The 17,035-nt window shown below is 41.0% G+C and overlaps 1 protein-coding gene across 3 annotated transcripts in view; it reads left to right on the top strand.

Moving 5' to 3' along the window:
* Nucleotides 1–17,035, top strand: part of EPSTI1 (epithelial stromal interaction 1) — a 96,012-nt gene that overhangs the window by 22,435 nt on the left and 56,542 nt on the right. For 2 of the 3 annotated variants that reach the window (XR_003532774.1, XM_027674308.1), the window contains exon 5: nucleotides 6,044–6,117. Coding sequence is in view for 2 of the 3 variants with exons in the window: in XM_027674308.1 (XP_027530109.1) it covers nucleotides 6,044–6,117 (74 nt within the window). In the remaining variant the exon portion in view is untranslated. Of the gene's footprint in view, nucleotides 1–412; nucleotides 497–6,043; nucleotides 6,118–17,035 lie in introns of all 3 variants that reach the window. The other variant, XM_027674309.1, reaches the window with a different exon arrangement.

Genomic DNA, 17,035 nt, shown 5'->3' with positions numbered 1-17,035 from the left:
AAATAATAACCAGTACAGTTGTAAAGCCACTTATATGCCTCATTGTATCTTTTGGCATGCTGCCTGCACTTCAACTAATTGATCAATGTACCACCCTAACCTGTACTTATGAGGAAATGTTGTTTCTGTTATAAGGGGTATAAATGCTTGTAAGTTATCAATCAGCTGTATGATTCCTTGCATGGATGCCCATTTATCAGTCCTAGATTTCTCAGCCTTCTTAAAGACAATATTGGAGTAGCTGTTGCACAGCCTGCATTATTTAGTGTCTCATTTTAAGGAAAAAAATTCTTGAAACTTTCCCCAAACACACTTTAGATTTGAAAAATATACAGTACAGGAGCCAAGTTACCTTATGTACTCCTTGTATAAATACATATGTAAAATAATTTTGTATGTTTATGTCATGCAGCACAAGAGAGAAGAATATGTAAAAGCAAAAAAGGCAGCTGAAGAAGCTGAAATCCTGAAAAAGAAAGCAATTCAGAGAGAAAAGGTAAACCTGGTTATTGCAGAGTTAGAGCCATATAACAGAGTTCATGTCTTCATGCTTGATTTTGCTGAACTACAGGGAACAGGCTAATTAAATTAAGTGGTAATCCCAGATGGCATCAAGGAATTAGGAAATCCAGTCCTCCGCCTCTTTGTAGCTGACTAAAGGATGTCTGACCTGGTGTTCTTTGGAGCTTGAGAGTTCCTTGGGCTCTTCAGAAACTCCAGCCTTTCAGTTGCATCCATCCTGAGGAGTTAGCAGAAAGGTAGAACACTAAGGTCAGGAGTAACATTGTGTATGCAGGTTATATGGTTCACTTTGGCATGAGCTTTCTCTATAAGATCGGATTGTGAAAGATGGAACAAAGACCTTATAAAATCTATAATTGCTTGTGCACATGGGAAGAATACTAGAAAATCTGGCCTGTTATGGTGGAAAAGCCATCCAAATCATGAAAAGGTCAGTGTAGTCTATCTGCGTTGGGCTGAGAGCACCATGAAATTCAAATAGCCTTCCAGCCCCTCTGGGGCTTGCACACACAGGTGTATTGCTAATGTCAGAGCACTTTTCCTTCTAATATTCTCCATATACTGACATCAATGATAGCTCATTTCCAAAATTTCTTTTATGATTTTGCATTTGTTTTCTTTTTCTAGTTATTCTCACAAAGCATCTTCTCATCCTTTGTGCTGCAAAACTTTTGTAAAAGTTCATTTGTGTCTCCTTGGTGGCAATCAAATTGTGCTCGAGAGTGCAGTGTTGAATTTAAATGAAAAAAGAAAAGAGGGGAAACACGATACAGATGTCCACAATAACAGGGAGAGAAAGGGTTTGCAAGTTTTATCTCCACGACAGTAAAAATGATTTTTTGTGCAGAAACTGAATCTTGAAAGTTAATTAAAAAATAATCAATACTGGTTGGCGTACAAGGGCATGCATAAACAAAAAAAACTGTAATTGCCTCCAGGTAAGGGTTAGTCTGTTCTCAGTCTTTCAGTGGTTAGCATTACTCTTTGGGGATAAGCCCATACACAATTGCTCACTGGGGCTATAAATACTATCATGGGAAAATGTCATTAATTGTTACCAGCTCATGTATAGTTCCAGAAGCTATAGAATGAGGATAGCAATGGTAGACAGGGGTTTAATTATTTAATATATGGTGTTTGCCCATGGGAATTGGACAAGAAAAATGTTACAGGGCTGCTATATATAATTTCTAGTTACACCTAAAAATATATTGATGTATCAGTTTTGTTTTCATACTCTTTACTTTCCTTACCTTCACTCCCACAGATTATAAAATCTTTATAGATGTTGTAGAGAGTAAAACTTCTAAAGGAGGATGCAACATAATGGCAAACATATTTGACAGACTGTCTAATTTGACTAAATAAACATATACCCAAAAGCAAACAAATAAAACAGAGGAGCATGAAAAGGAACTCTTAATTTGAAGTTGTTTATTCAGATTGTCTTCCACAATAGTGATTGAGCTGATAAGATTTCTTCTTGGAAGATGATTATGTATTAAAAACTCAACCTTGTTTTTAAGAAGAGCATGCTGGAAAGCCACTTAAAGGTATCAATTTGTCTATCTCACCCTGCCTGCAAATGAAAGGCTCCTAAGACCTGAGGATGAGAGGGGTCTTAGAGAACTGGTACTGAATGACCAATGTTGGGCTTTGGTTACCACAAGAAATAAGCTTTTTATTTGAAGTGGTAGATCTGTATTAAACTGCACCTGCAGTGCAGCAGCTGAGAGCTGTTTTTCTTGCTGGCCAGTGCTTCTTTTGCTCAAGGTTATTATTCATTCAATAAAAACCAAATTGTCTGACAGTCTGAAGGGAGGTAATGGCTAGCCAGCTTTATCAGCAGGAGCCCTGGAACTTTCACAGCTGGAAAGCTACTTTGCCAAAAAAAATGAGTGGTGAAGCCCTACAGACTAGTGTGCTATGACTAGAACGGGTGCTGATACTCAGCTCAGTTCTTCCTTGATTGTAAGCACAATATAGGTTAGTGCTGCCTGTGAACCTAGGATCTGTTTATGTTTCTGCTTTAATGCTGATTTTGCAGAAAACAGCAGCACCCACTTTCCAATTGTCTTTGTGGACAGAGAAAACTGTGTGTCTGCCAAAGCAGTATCCAAACATGGAAGGTCTGCCTTACCATATATAGGAGTCCACCTGCCAGTCTTTGTCATTCTTTAATTAATCTTGAGGTTATTAAGTGCTGAAATACCAATGCACTTGGCATCTACCTTGTCTCTTTCCATCTCTCAGAGAGAAGGAAGATTCTTTATTCTGTGTTCCACAGGACCAGTTTGTGTGAACAGATACCCAAGTCTCCCACATGCTCCATGAGAGGCAGCTTGTCCCGGGTCTGCTGTGGTTTGTTCATGGGGTAGCCGTGGGCTGCATGAGTTTGAGTATTCTAAGGTAGTGATCTCTCAGTGCTCACTGAAATAATTTGAAAAAGAGTTTGTAATGTTAGCAGGAAGTTCCCTATTTCTGTTTTTGTCCCCAGTGCTGAGATGTGTGCCTGATCTGCAGAAAGTGTGGAAGTACATGGAAAGTATTTTTTTTATTAATTTCTCATTAGTAGTAGGTATTTGCAGTTTGGTATCTTTTGTGTAGCCCTTCACATCACAGATTTTGACCAGACTAAACCATAATTTCCTTTGTGTATTTTGAGTGAAAGGACTGTCAAAGTACTCCCAAAAATAAGAAAGTGGCTGAGATTTGGCTTCTTGTTTTTTAAACTTTTGAAATTTGTGCTGCACATAAAATAGAATAACTCCAGTGCACTGGGTATTTCTATTTGCTGTCATTCAATTTCTCTTGCTGTTACCCTGCCTTTGGCCTTTCCTTGTATGCTCTAAGTCTTGACTGAATATTAAAAGATTCAAACAATTTGAAATGAGAAGGCTCAGTGTAATTCCAGTTCATACAGCTTTTTGCTCTTACCTTACACAACTTTTTGCTCTTACCTCACACAACTTTTTGCTCTTACCTCACACAGTAAACAGTCCTGTCATTTTTAGAAACCATCTTATTTAGGATAAGCTGTAATTTCATTTTACTTTTTATCAAATCATGTGCTTTTTATTTGACTGTGTTAATCAGCATGAATGGCCTTTTTTTTCAGGAATTTGTTAGAACCAGGCACTTTACAGACCTTCTGCTAATATTTTTCAACATGTTTACCTTCAGTATCACAGCTGTTCCACTCTTGGCTTTGTTTTTGAAGATGCTGCCAAATGTACAGTGCTTTGGCAATGTCTACTGATAGATTGTCGTTAGTTAGAGAATGTTCCAGTCCTGTTGCCTGCCACTTGTATGCATCCAAAGCAGGGGTCTCAGGGTAAACTTCCAGAGTAAAAAATAGTCATGTCAGCCACAAATGAATAATTTCAAGATGCTGAGGTTTTCTTCAGGTACCGTTCTGGTGGTAGAATAGCTGTAGGATATCCCGTTGTTTTTTTTTTCTAGTGGGAAACAGAAATGATACTGAAGGTTTGTATTTATCAGTTAGTATTGCTGTGTTGTTCTAGCTAGGAGCTAGACCACAACAACTCCCATGAGCTTTGGATTTGAACTTTCAGAAGCCTTGCAATATGGTGGCAGATCTCACATCCAATGCTTTTTTAGAGGTGAAGGAGTCAGCTTGCAGTGTCAGGCAGTGATGGGAGAAATCTGGAAGCTATGGCTGATGTCTTGAGAGTATCAGCATCACCTTTGACTATAACAGAAGCCACATTAGATTTCCCTTCTACCTCTTTCCTTTCTTTTCCTGTAAATTGTAGTTACATAAATAGGTGGGAGTCTTTTTGCCTAAAAAATCATCCTTCTCTGGGTGGAGTGGTTAGGAACAAACAAGATATCCCTTAAACACTCTCAAAGTTTACCTATACTGTGCAGTCATGCTCCTCACTGCCGTTTGGCTAAATTTTTTAATTGCATCAGTACATTATACATTCTACCACTGTTTCTGGATGTCAAATGACTGAACAACAGGACATCTTATTCAGAGATTCATCTTCCTCCTTTTGTTTAATTTTCCACTGCCTTTTTCCAAATAAAAACTTCTGAGCCATTTGCCTTCCAGCAGTTTATATCGTCGCACAACATAGTGGCTCTTTTCCTGTTTGCAAATATCTGAAAGGATTTTTTTTCTTAATCCAATACATGTGAAGGAGGAATTTGCGCTTGTTTTGCAAATCTCTTCCAGACAGTCATTCTTTACCCAATTAAAAAATACCCATCCTTAAATCACTGAAGGCAAAGTAATTGAGTAACTGCCAGTAGAATTGTAATTTTTCTGAAACTTTTTTGATTGCAGGAAAGGAAGAAGATTATAGAGTTAGGGGTTTCAGCCCTATTCTTAACAACACATCTGCTGAGGTAGAGTGTCCTCTTCCTGATTTGGGGCTCTGGCCAAATAAGCCATTCTCACCTACACCACCCTTCCCATCTCTGCAAAGTATTGTCTGAAGTTTCCACAGCACTTTGTTCAGAGGAATGGCTGAAAATAAAAAATTATTCTTTTTCCTTTTGAGGGTGGGTGACAAGCAGAGTGATAGTCTGAGTCGCTATTTTGCTCCACATGCAAGTTGCCGTGATCCTTGGCTAGGAACTCTTGGAGCAATGCCCCCCAACTACAGTGTGGGAGCTTGTGCTCAAAATATAGCAGGCTGAAATCTCAGGTTGACACTTCCAATTTGTGCTTTTAATACACTGATCTACCTTTTGACTGCTCTTCACCTTTGACCTAACTGCAGCCTGCGAGCCAAAGCAAAGATTTGGCTGGCCTTCTTTCGACTGCAGTTTAGGTTGAACTACACATTGCTGTTGCAGCAAGTTCTCTAGTTTTTGCTTTTATTTTAATGTTTTATTCTACTTGAATTTGGGGTTTGGGCATCTTATATGATCCTTTCACTGGAAATTATGTGCAATTTTGTATTAAAGGACTTAATCATTTGTGGTATCCAGATTTTAAAAGGAGTTGTATGTGTCAAGGATTTGGTTGACTCTTACACTGTATATGGTATCTGAGGCAGAATAATGCTGGTTAAGTACCAATGTCTCCCACTTTCGTCCATCTTAGCACGTATTTAACTGGCCGGTACCTAATGCCCCTGAAGGTCAGGTCTATGAGCTACACGTACTCATATCACTGCACTGTCAATGCTACAGGATTATCGTCTGCTTTAGTGTGGTGGTTTGGGTCCTTCTTACTAGGACCAGTGTTCCAAGAGAGGTCCCCCAGTAGGGTTGTGATATGAGAACTGTCAAGGCTTACAAGGCCCCTTAGGTACATGGATCTACTAGAAGCACCATGTCATTTTCTATTTTAAACAGATCTCTTGACTGGGAGATGTTTGGTCATATCTGATTACTTTTAAATTTGAGATTAGGTCACTTTTGTACCCAACTGCTGCCATAGATCTTTTAAAGACCAGAATATTGAAATACTGGAATTGAAATAATCAATGTTTGTTTCTCATTTATTGGAAACTTCAAATATGTTTTCCTGTTTTTAATGCTGTAGGCAGAGAGACTTGAAGTTAAAAAAAGACAACAAGAAATGCAAAGAAGAGAGATGTTCCTCGAAGATCAAAATTAGTAAGTAAAATTTTAAAATTATTACCTAAAATTCCTCATCCATTTGTCCTTCTGGTTTGTTTGTTTGTTGGGTTTTTAATTATTATTTAATATTATTTATTTGTTTGCCTTTTTTTTTCCTGGTTTGGGGCTCAGGAAGGGCTTCTGTTGCTATTTTTTTCAATTTTTGACTTGAAACTTTTGATTTCAGGACAAGGGGCAGAAACTGACACACAGGAGGTTCCTACTGAACATCAGGAGACACTTTTTTACTCTGAGGGTGACTGAATATAAGCATATGTTATCCAGGGAGGTTGTGAATTCTCCATCCTTGGAGATATTCAGAAATTCTGGGCAGCTGTCTCAAGGTGGCCCTGTGTGAGCAGGGGGTTGGACAAGATGCCATCCAGAGGTCCTTTCCGACCTTGAAGATTTTATGATTCTGTGAAATATTCCAAGCCTCCTCCACACCTTATTCTGCGAGAAATTTGATTCTGTAGACTTCTCTTAGCTTCCTAAAACACACACTTAGAAATGAAAGCTGTGAATTATAGAATGACTTTGTTCTTTCTTTCTCTAACTAATCAATAGGTGATCATTCAGTCCAAGACTAATTATTGAAACAGGATTTAAATTATATCTCCACCCATTTATTTTATTGACTAGTAAAGAAATCTAACCCACATGGAAATAATGAGGACTTTCTATATTTAGCATACTTCAATGTAGAGATTTGTTGTGAAGACCTGTTTCCCAGGAATACCTCCTTAATATCAGATTTAGATACAGCTTAAGTCCTGGCATAATTAATTCCATTGGCAGTGAAGTTCCTGCCTTGCCCATTCACTCTACCCTATTTATTTATTTTTAACTGGGCCAAACTGATTCTATCACATAATTAACACACAATACTGTTTAGTCACCTTTACCTTTTTTATCTTAGGCTTCCGAAATTACTCACCTGTATGTTTAGCCTGATTGATTGCTTTTTCCTCCTCTGTGACCTTTAAGGGAGTCACTTTTTTCCCATGCTGGTAGCTCCAGTTTTTTCACCATTTGCCCAGACTCTGTTCTCTAATGCATAGACATTTTAGTGCTTTGTCACTCATCTCAGCCTTTCTTGTATTTTCTTTTTGTTTCTTCCCATTTGACTTCAGGCACAGCTCTTTCCTTTAATATGTTGTCAGCATTTGTCTCTAGATATTGGTGTTTTGCTTGCTGTTTGTCCTTGGTTTGTCCTGGTGTGGATTTCCCCACACACACCTTGATTCCTCAGGATTTCTGAAGACCCTTCATAACTTTAGATCTTTGCCTGTTTCTGACAGACTAGACACTTTCATTCTCTTTGGGCCTAAATCAACAAAACAGACGCATCAGGTCTTTGCAGTGCAAGGTCCTCAGTTACGGGTCTTGCTTCTTCCTAAGGGAATTGTCAGGGTTTTTATCTTCTAATTTAATATAATTTTTTGTCTTAAGGTATATTCAGTTATGAACAGAGACGTATCTCTTCCTTTCCCTCACCTTCTCTGTCTGTACCTTTTTTTGCTTAGGGTGGAATGAATTCTGATATTCAGAGATGTTTCCATTAAAAGTAAGTTCGGTTTCGCCAAAAGCAGACCCAAACCCTCTGAAATACAGAACAAATGGAAATGGCCACAAGTGAAAAATTTCTTCACCAAAAGGGTGGTCAAGCACTGGAACAGGCTGCCTCAGAGAAGTGATTGAGTCACCATCCCTGGAGGTATTTAAAAGACATCTAGATATCAGTGCTGGGTTAATGGTTGGACGTGATGGTCGTAGAGGTCTTTTCCAACCCAAATGACTCTATGTGGGCAGTCAGGTAGTCCCCAGGTGGTGCAGGAGCTCTGGCTGCTGGAACACTGAGAAGTGGACTGGCTGGCAGCCGTTCTGTCCACTGATTAAGGAAAGGCTTGGGAGCATTCGTTTTTGGAAACTAATTGACTGATGCAACTGAAGGTAAAGATGGACTGTCGAGCTCCATTACTTGAGATTATGTAGAACTATCAGAACGTTATTTGTATGTACTATGTATTGAACATACACCAGAAAGGCCCTGCAGCTATAACTCCTGGAGGAAGTGAACTGAAAAACTACCTACACTGAATGCAATTTTGGTTAAGCAAAAACCTTCCATGCTGTACAGTGTTAAGGAAACTTCCCTGTCCAACCATCCAGGAGTTACTCTGGCAGTCACTCTTGCACTACCTGTGCTGGGACCGAAGCCCCTTCACAGCTACATACCCCAACTCACACAGTCAGACCAGGTTTCCTTACCAGCTCGACCCCAGGCTTCCCATAGCACTGTCTCAGACATCCAGATCCTTAAAATAATTTAATCATGATGCAATAACTAAACAACAAAATACCAGCTTGACCTGGTGCCTCTGAGGAGGGATCCTGAACAAAAGAACTGCTGGGCTTTTATACCATCACAATCTAGGGGCAGGGAAGTCTTGGGGTCCTTGGCTCCTGTGGTGTCTCTAGGTGTGAGGTCCCCTGGTGGAACCACAGGTCCCGTGCCCTTTTTCATGCAAAGTGTCAGCAGTCCATGGCCTCTTGCCTCAGGCTCGGGCTGCTGCCCCCCCAGGCTCAACCTGCAGCTTGCACTGCAGCTGCACATCGAGCTACCTGCACTGAATATATTCCTCAAGATACAGAGTGACACTAGTGCCTTCCCTGGTCTGAAGGAATCCTCTGGTGAGCAGAGGAAGGGGAGTCTGTGCCACTGGATGTTGCTGAGAATGCATTGCTGAGATACACTGGCATTATGAAGCACAGCATCCAGGAGTAATGGAAAGATTCTGTGTGGCATTTCAGATTTTGTGAAGTAACTCTATTGAAGTACTGCATGTTCACATAGAAATGCTTGATATTTAAAGACATGCTATGCAAAAAAGACCTACTATGCAAAAATGAGTGACTCATTACTTGCATCATCTAATACCCTTTGTCTAGAGGCAAAGAGAACAAATGCAAGGTTGTACCCCTTTCTTTGCTGTCTCTGTTGGAGTATTTTGATCTCCTTCTCTGCTTGCTGGGAGATGGGGGAAGGAAGGTCATGTGCTGCATATAAAGCAGTGAACTCTTCAAAGTCATGGCCTGTAGAGCCATTTCAAAAGATAAGCTCCCTTGTTAGTCTGTCCTCTATAAGACCTGTAGCTGCAACATCACAATTTTCCTGAGGAGATCAATGCCTACCAGCACTCTCATTAGCTAGAAAACCTTTTAAAATTGATCACTACCTCTAGCCATATCAGCCTCCAAGGGCTACAGCCCAATCAGTACCTCTCCTGCATGAAGTGCCACTTCTATTTGACAAGGAAAGGCACTTAAGATTCTCGTGTCATTAACATACTATGATGCTGTCTAGAATTTTTTATTTCTGATTAAATACTTTTCACTATTAAAACCAAGAACTTTTCAATGAAATCTCTTTTCAGAGGGTCTAACATGAAGTAAGTGCTAAAAAGAAAAACGGTCTGCAACTTTTTTTGCTGTCTACAGAATACAGTTATTTTCTGTGTTTTGAAAGCCTTGTAAGCTTCTTTGGACTTTGGGGTGAAGAAGTTGCTGCATATGTAGGAAGTGATTGCTACAGTTTGTGCTAACAGAGAAGAAGCACATGAGGGATTTGTTGGTGATAATGTTGCTGTGGTTCCGTCCCGGCAAATGCCAGATTTAGAAAATGGGGAGTGTGTGTTGACTTTCTACCAGAAACTACTTGCCCATGAAATGGAGTCCTTCATTCTGAGTCATGATATCTTGGATGCATTTTGCATTATGGACCTGATCGTGTTTCTGTCAGGGTGCATGAAAAGGTGGTGAAGGCTTGTATAGTCCATACTTTGCAATTGCTAATCCATGTGAGGGAAGAACTGACTGTCCATCTTTCCAAGTGGAAACAAAAAAGAGGACTTTTCAGGACATCCATCTTTAGTTAGTACACTGTCATATAAACAGTGATGAGAATGGGTATCTCATGACTTGCTTTTCTCAGCTGTGTAGCTGTGTGAATCTGTGTTTGAACTCTAGGGTATCTCACCATACAGCTTAAGCCCAGATCTCTAGTAAGATGCTTTTATTTAATTTGTGTTCTACTTTCCAAAAACTGTTGTGTTGAATGTGGTCCACTGTTTTTCTAATAGTCATCTACCTATTTATGTAGTGGGTAAAGCAGTCTAGAACATAGGTTACTTTCTAATAGTACATGATGACTGTTGTGTCACTTCATCCTTCACTTTGTTACAAATTCATGCCTCTGTTTTTGTGAAGATTGTGCTCCTGTAAAAATTCTTGGCACTGCTGCACTCGGGTACATGTGTGCATTCAATATATTCTGCTCAGAATTTGGAGATGGAAACAGAATCTACCAGAGTGCCTGTAAATGCATATTCCAAACACAATTCAGGAGGTTCACCAAACCAAGTTGATATACGCTTGCCTGCCAAAGCAGTTTTCTCAAAAGTCATAAAATGCAAGAGAATAAAACCTGAATCAAAACAGAATTTTTATTTATTTATCTATTTTTACAGGATAAATACTATTGTCCTTGCCAGTTTTCAGTCTCCTATGATGTGTGGTTCAAACAGCAGGCTGGCAACAGATTTTCCCCACAGAAGTACAAATGTAAACCTGACCAGACTTTTGATATAGGTTGCTAGAGAGAATGAAAGAGAGCTCACACAAAAAGGGTTTGCAGCCTTGAGAATCCTTTGTTTGCTTCTTTTCACCACAATTGTCTTTGTTTTGTTCATTTGCTCCTGATTATTTTAAGCGTTGTCAATTATTTAGCTAACAGGCAGAAAACTAGGCTTTTATAGACATCCAAAGGGACTCTCTTGAGTGTAATAATGAAGGCAGTTTGTTGAACGCCTGTGAGGTTGCTTTCTAATTGTACACATTAATCTGCCCATGCAAGCTGGCTGAAAATATAGAAGCAGATTGCACATGCAGATGGAGCACACAGAATCTATGCAAAAGACTGATACGAAACTGCATTTTCCTTAAAACTGGATTTATGCTTATTACTTCAGATAATAAATGAAACTTACATCTAAAATAACATCCAGGAATATTGGATGAGTTTGTGGAAGGAAAGAATAGCCTAGCTCTGTTATTTTATTCAGTCAGGGAAACAAAAAAAGTAGGTGAGTTGACAGGATAGATTAGTTTTGAGTGTGAGTAGGAAGTGATGAAAATAATTCTGCTGAGAAAGTTGCCTTTTTTCTTTAATCTATTCATATACTTTCTTGAAGTCTTGTACCTAAAATGAACTGGTGCCACATTTTTTGTTCTTATCCCCCAAGTCAGGAACACCTGTTCAAGAGCTTGCAGACAAGAAATCCTACTAGCCAAAGATAGCACAGTCTTGATCACTATCATTAGATTTGTCCAAGTCTTCTGTATTATGATTTTGCATTTCTGCCAGTGAAGTCTGTGAATACTATAGTAAGCTTGCTATATGGCTACTGGAAGGATTTGTGTTGGAAAGCAGGCGAACTAAATATTCAGAGGATGACCTTTCCTCATGGTAAAGGGCATTGCAAAAGAGCCATCAACATCATCCATGCATTTAATGTGTTAATTATTTCACGTTGTAATTTTTTACCAGCTTTTGCTTCCAGCAAAAGACAAATCTTGCACCGATACATGCTCCAAAATCAGTTCATGTTGGCATTTTTGCATGTAGCTGGTGTTTGTTTTTTCCTTACCCAAAAGTGGACTCAGTCCTACAGGTGTGGGTTAGAGTTGAGGTACAGGACAACCAAAAGCCATATAGAGTTGAAGGCATGTGTGTTGATGACAGACAGAGGTGTTTTTACTACCTTGCCCCTTGTCATAGTCCATCTGTGGGAAACAGATGCTTGTAACCTTCTGAACTTATTTAAACCATGTAAATTTCTTAAACGTGTAATCTCTGCAAGGGGGGGATGGGTGAGAGAAGGCATGTGTAACTGTGTACTAGCAAAAGCCATGTATCTTTGGTGAGACTATTTTCACATATGCCATAATCGCCTCCCCATCCTCCACCCCCCAAACTTCATTCCCCTTTTAGAAAATGATTTTTATTGGTGAAAGTCCCAACTACACCTCCCTTTGGAGTGTCTTTGTCCATCTTCCAACATAGAATGTGTTGGAAACCTGCATAAATGAACAATGAAACCTTTGCATTGACTTCTGGAACGTCTTCGATTTTAACATTTGGTTTTGTTAGGCCACATGTCAGAGGAACAGCAATGGCCCTAGTACCAGCCAAGCTTGTTTATCATAGGAAATGCCAGACCAAGACGCATTCGGCAATGCATAAGACAGAGCCCTGTCATGGGTTGACATTGGCTGGATTCTAGGCATCCACTCTGAGCTGGAAGAGGTCACACAGGCAAAACAGACTCAACATGGGGTTAATACTAAAATTTATTACTAACAGGATAAGATCTGAAGAGTGCGAAATAAAACAGTCTAAAACACACTTTCCACCCACCCCTCCTTCCTTCCATGTTCTCCCTCCTGCCCCTGCAGCAGTACAGGGAGATAAATCCACTCCTTGGGCAACAGGTCTTCCAAGTCTGCTGTCCCGTAGGTCACCCTTCCATGGGCTGCAGGGGGACAGCCTGCTTCACCATGGTCCTCACCACAGGTTATATCAGAGGCCACAGCTCTGAGTCCTTCCCCTGCTCCGTGGGGTCCCTCCCACGGATAACAGTCCTTGATGGACCTCTCCAGCATGGGTCCACCCCTCAGGCAGTAGTTCTTCCATATCTACTGTTCCATGGGGTGCAGGGGGGGGTGGTGTCTCTGCACCCCGATGGTCCTTCCTAGGATGCAGTCCTTCATAGGGTGAGCTGTACCAATGTGGATCCCCCACAGGGCCATGAGTCCTACCCGGGAATAACCTGCTCCAGAGTGGATTTTCCTCTCCATGGGCCACAAGTCTCTTGAAGGACTCCACTCCATTCTGGGCCTTCCACGGGGGATTAACGGCCTTCTTCCATGCATCCATCTGTTCCAGCATGGGTTTGGTTGCACCATTGCAGGCTGCCCCAGCCTGGCCCAGCTCGACTTGGACGGGGCGGGGGGGGGAAGGGAAGGCAGTGCCCGCCAGCAGGGGCCACTCTGCCACCCTGGCCTAGCCTACAGGGCACGTCCCCCACTCCTCACAGTTCACCTTGGGGGCTTTGGCGCTGTCGGTGCTGTTCTGCTCCTCGGGTAGAATGGGCTCCAGCACGGGCTGCTCGCAGGGCGGGCCCGGGGGGCTGCGGGGCCACTCTCCGCAGGGCCGCACACCCTGGCCCTGGCCCTGGCCCCGGCCCTGGCCCCGGCTGCCCCTTCACGGGGGTTGCCACTTTGCTCAGCTGGCGCTGCCGAGAGCAGCACGGGTGGCTTGGCCGGGATGCCGCTGCCTGGTCTGGGCTAGGTGCCGAGAGGCCCGGGCCATGCTGCCTGCCCCCCACCCCCAATGGCAGGAGAGGCCGTGGGGCTGCCCGGGAGCTTCGGTCAGCTCTCTCCTGGCTGGAATTCTGCACAACTAACTTGTTCTTAAATATGTTATCACAGAGGCATACTTATTGGCTCTCCCTTGGCCAGCAGCAGGAAGTCCCTCCTGTAGCCAGCTATCATTGGCTTCACTGGGGGGGAAACTTCTAGCAGCTTCTAACTGAAGCCACCCTATGTAGCCCCCCGCTACCAAAAAGCCCAGCTACCTCAATGCACAACAGCCCTCACTGAGGAAAGAACAAGGGCATCAGTGAGGACACACGCACCGTGGACCATACTGAAATGAAGGGCAGCATTTGTTGTGGGTAAACTTTGGTGGTGTTACACAATTGATCTTCATTTCTGCAAGAGTTGAGGAAGTTGGTATGCTTAGCCAATTAAATATGTTGAAGTGGGAAGAAGTGTAGATATGCTTGCTGGTGCTGCAAAAAGATGTGTCTTGAGTGAAACTCAGTTTTGGTTTTCGGTTTGGTTTTTTGTTATTGTTGGGTTTTTTTGAGTGGGGGAGTCCTGCTCTTTCTAAAAACCATCATGAAACTTCTGGGTAGATATGTGAAACTAACATTATGTATGTATTATGCATGCTTATTAGTTTTTCAACTGAACTGGAAGAAAATGGTGAAATATAACTTTAGCATTGCTTACAGGCAATTAACTTGGAAGCTGATATAGCCGTGTCATTCAGCACTAGATGCTACTTCTGTGGTCTTAGTGACTACTCAAGTCACTCCTCTTTGAAATGGCTATAATGATTTACCTGGCCTGGGGTTCTTTATTTTTATTTTTAAATACTATTTCTGAACAACTCTTAGCATACTTGTGGACATTCATTAGAGCAGAATTGTAATGGTGGAGATCCTGGAGCTTGAGATAACAAGAAGTTCAGGAGCTGTATTGTTTTCAGTAGTAATAAGAGTTGGCCATTATATTTTACAAATTCTCAAGAGAAATAAATAGATTTATGATATATGCAAAAGTATTGTGTTCCCTTTTTTTTTCCCAAATGTTCTGGCATAAAAGCCAGTATATTTTTTTGTATACTGGAGTTTCAATATCCATCAATTAAAGCAAAAGAATTAACTGCCACTAGTTTCGTTGAGAAGAACTAATGAAGATTACAAGAAGCCTTTTTAATTAATGCATTTTTAGTGTTTGTCTGTAAAACAGACTTAAAGACAAGAACGTTACGTGTAGGCAGAAAATTTCTTTATGCCTTTGCTTTGAGAGGAATACAGTCTCAAATGAAAAGCTCAGTTAGTGGTGCTGTGCAACTCCTGGATGGAGGAAGATGCTGGGGCCTGAGTCTATATCCTTATTCATGTCCCTGAGGATGAATCCTTTTCAGGACTGTTTTTTTTGTTTACCTTGTAGATGTGACAGTAGTTAAGACCAAATGACACACAAGGTTAAAGATATTATTCTGCACAGGATTTTAGACCTCAAGTCCAGCAATGAGATCAGTTGTGGGTCTTCAGATCTTTCACAGTTGCATGCTAGACTAAACTGTAGAACTTTCTGCTTCTTGGCTGTCAAGGCTGGTAATTCTGTTAGAGCATGGGAATTTCTACCAAGGCCAGAGGAACCTATGCTCACTCTGGCTTTTATAACCATCCCCTTGTCTCATCCTAGTGGGAATGAGGGCAGCATTTAGTCCCAAACAATAAGAAATACGTGTGGCTTCCCTGATCTACAAGTATCTTGTGAATGTAGGGTGCCAACTCTAAATCCCTGAATTATACCATTCTCAACGGAACACCTAGAAAATTCATGTTTCTGCTCTTTACATGTACTTGTTGAGCTTCAAGTAGGTTGCTTTACATAAGAGCTTTTAAGAAAAGACTCTGTCTGAAGAGTAGTTGTGAAATACAAAGTCAAATATTCAAGGACTCACACAAAACACCTGAAACATGGACTGATTTCCACTGTTATGCACTGTCCCCTCTTAGCACATTACTCAATGATCCTGGCAGCAGAGTTAGTATTTTGCCATGACAGCTCTTAAGAGTTTTTCAGCCCCCAAATCCAGTATTATGCTTCATTCCCCAATGACTGCATCTGTACTAATAAATTAAACACTGTCAATCACTGTAACTTTTGAGGCCAACAGGCCAGAGACTGCCTGCTTCCACTGCTAGAAAACTTTTTTACCTCCCAAAATGGGGCAGTAGCATCTAAAACACCTCTTGGGAGTTACTTATGGTTGATATTTATTCCTGGACAGCAGCGAGGGAAAGTGCTGTTTGGAACAAGTCTAAACAACTTCAGGAATGGTTAACACAATATAGGTGACTGAGTTCCCATGCTAAGACTGTTGCTTGGTCCTATTAAACATACAAGTATGGGAGTAGGCTATTTAAATTAGTAGAGCAAAAGGCTTTTTCCCAATGGTGTAATGGGAAACCGAGCTACCAAGAAAGACAAAATACCCTCATAAGATTGCTCCAGCTTAACCACTGCTTCTGAATGGCTGTCTTCTCTTCCACTTGGTGCTTAAGGGTAGTCAGAACTCAGGTTAGCAGCCTGTTAGGAGGGTGCCTTCTTCTTGGCTTATCTAAATCTTGGCTCGCTTTTTGCCTAGCTATATTTGAAGAGTATCAGGATTCTGCTGTATTCAGATAAATTTCTTCAGCTCATGCTCTTTTTTCCTTAATGTTAATTAGCTTAAAGGAACATAATTTATTAGCATCTTTGATTAGCCCTTGAAGTTTTAGCGAGTGAGTGAGACGTTGCTCCAACTGTCTGTGGAACACCTAAGGACACTTTGATATGCTGATTTCATTCTGGAGACAATACTTTCCCTTCCATAACATGAAATGAACTGTGGTCTCTCTGACTTCCCCCTTCTCCTGCAGCAAGGCTTGTGCTATGCTTTGCACTACAAGGTTTAGTATTATGAAAAATACCTTTCAGACATTCAGTCTGGCAACTCTAGATGCATTGTTGGGTTTCCATAGAGATGACACAAAACAAATTAACATATATAAGACCTGACTTGTCTTTTGTCAGGTCCAGAAATCTGAGTCCCTTTCTTGTGAAAGGGACACTTGATTAATATATTACTTAATTTGGTGTAGTAAGGTGTTTCCTCTATTCAGAGGCAGTCTTGCTGAGAAACTTTATTTGCTTCTACTCTTGTAATCATCTTTTCTGATACCAAAACTGAGTTTTTGTCTGTCAGTGTGCTGATCCTGGAAAAGTAGTGTCTTCCACCACATTTTTGTGCAAATAAGGAGAAATTCCACATCCCCCATATAATTCTTTTGACATCCCTAAGGAACTAGGACATCCAGGTATAGACCTAAGTTGCCAGATATTTCTTTGCAGAGCTTCAACCTTCTCTAATATATTCCAGATTTTCTGTAGGAGTTCTTGGTCTTTCTGGTATAGAAATAAATTGCTATTTTATCAATTTTAGCATAAGCAA

The sequence above is a fragment of the Neopelma chrysocephalum genome, unplaced genomic scaffold, assembly GCF_003984885.1.
Source record: "Neopelma chrysocephalum unplaced genomic scaffold, ASM398488v2 Primary Assembly neopelma1_25, whole genome shotgun sequence".
NCBI classification, from domain to species: Eukaryota; Metazoa; Chordata; class Aves; order Passeriformes; family Pipridae; genus Neopelma; species Neopelma chrysocephalum.
This window is presented reverse-complemented; position numbering and strand designations above follow the sequence as displayed.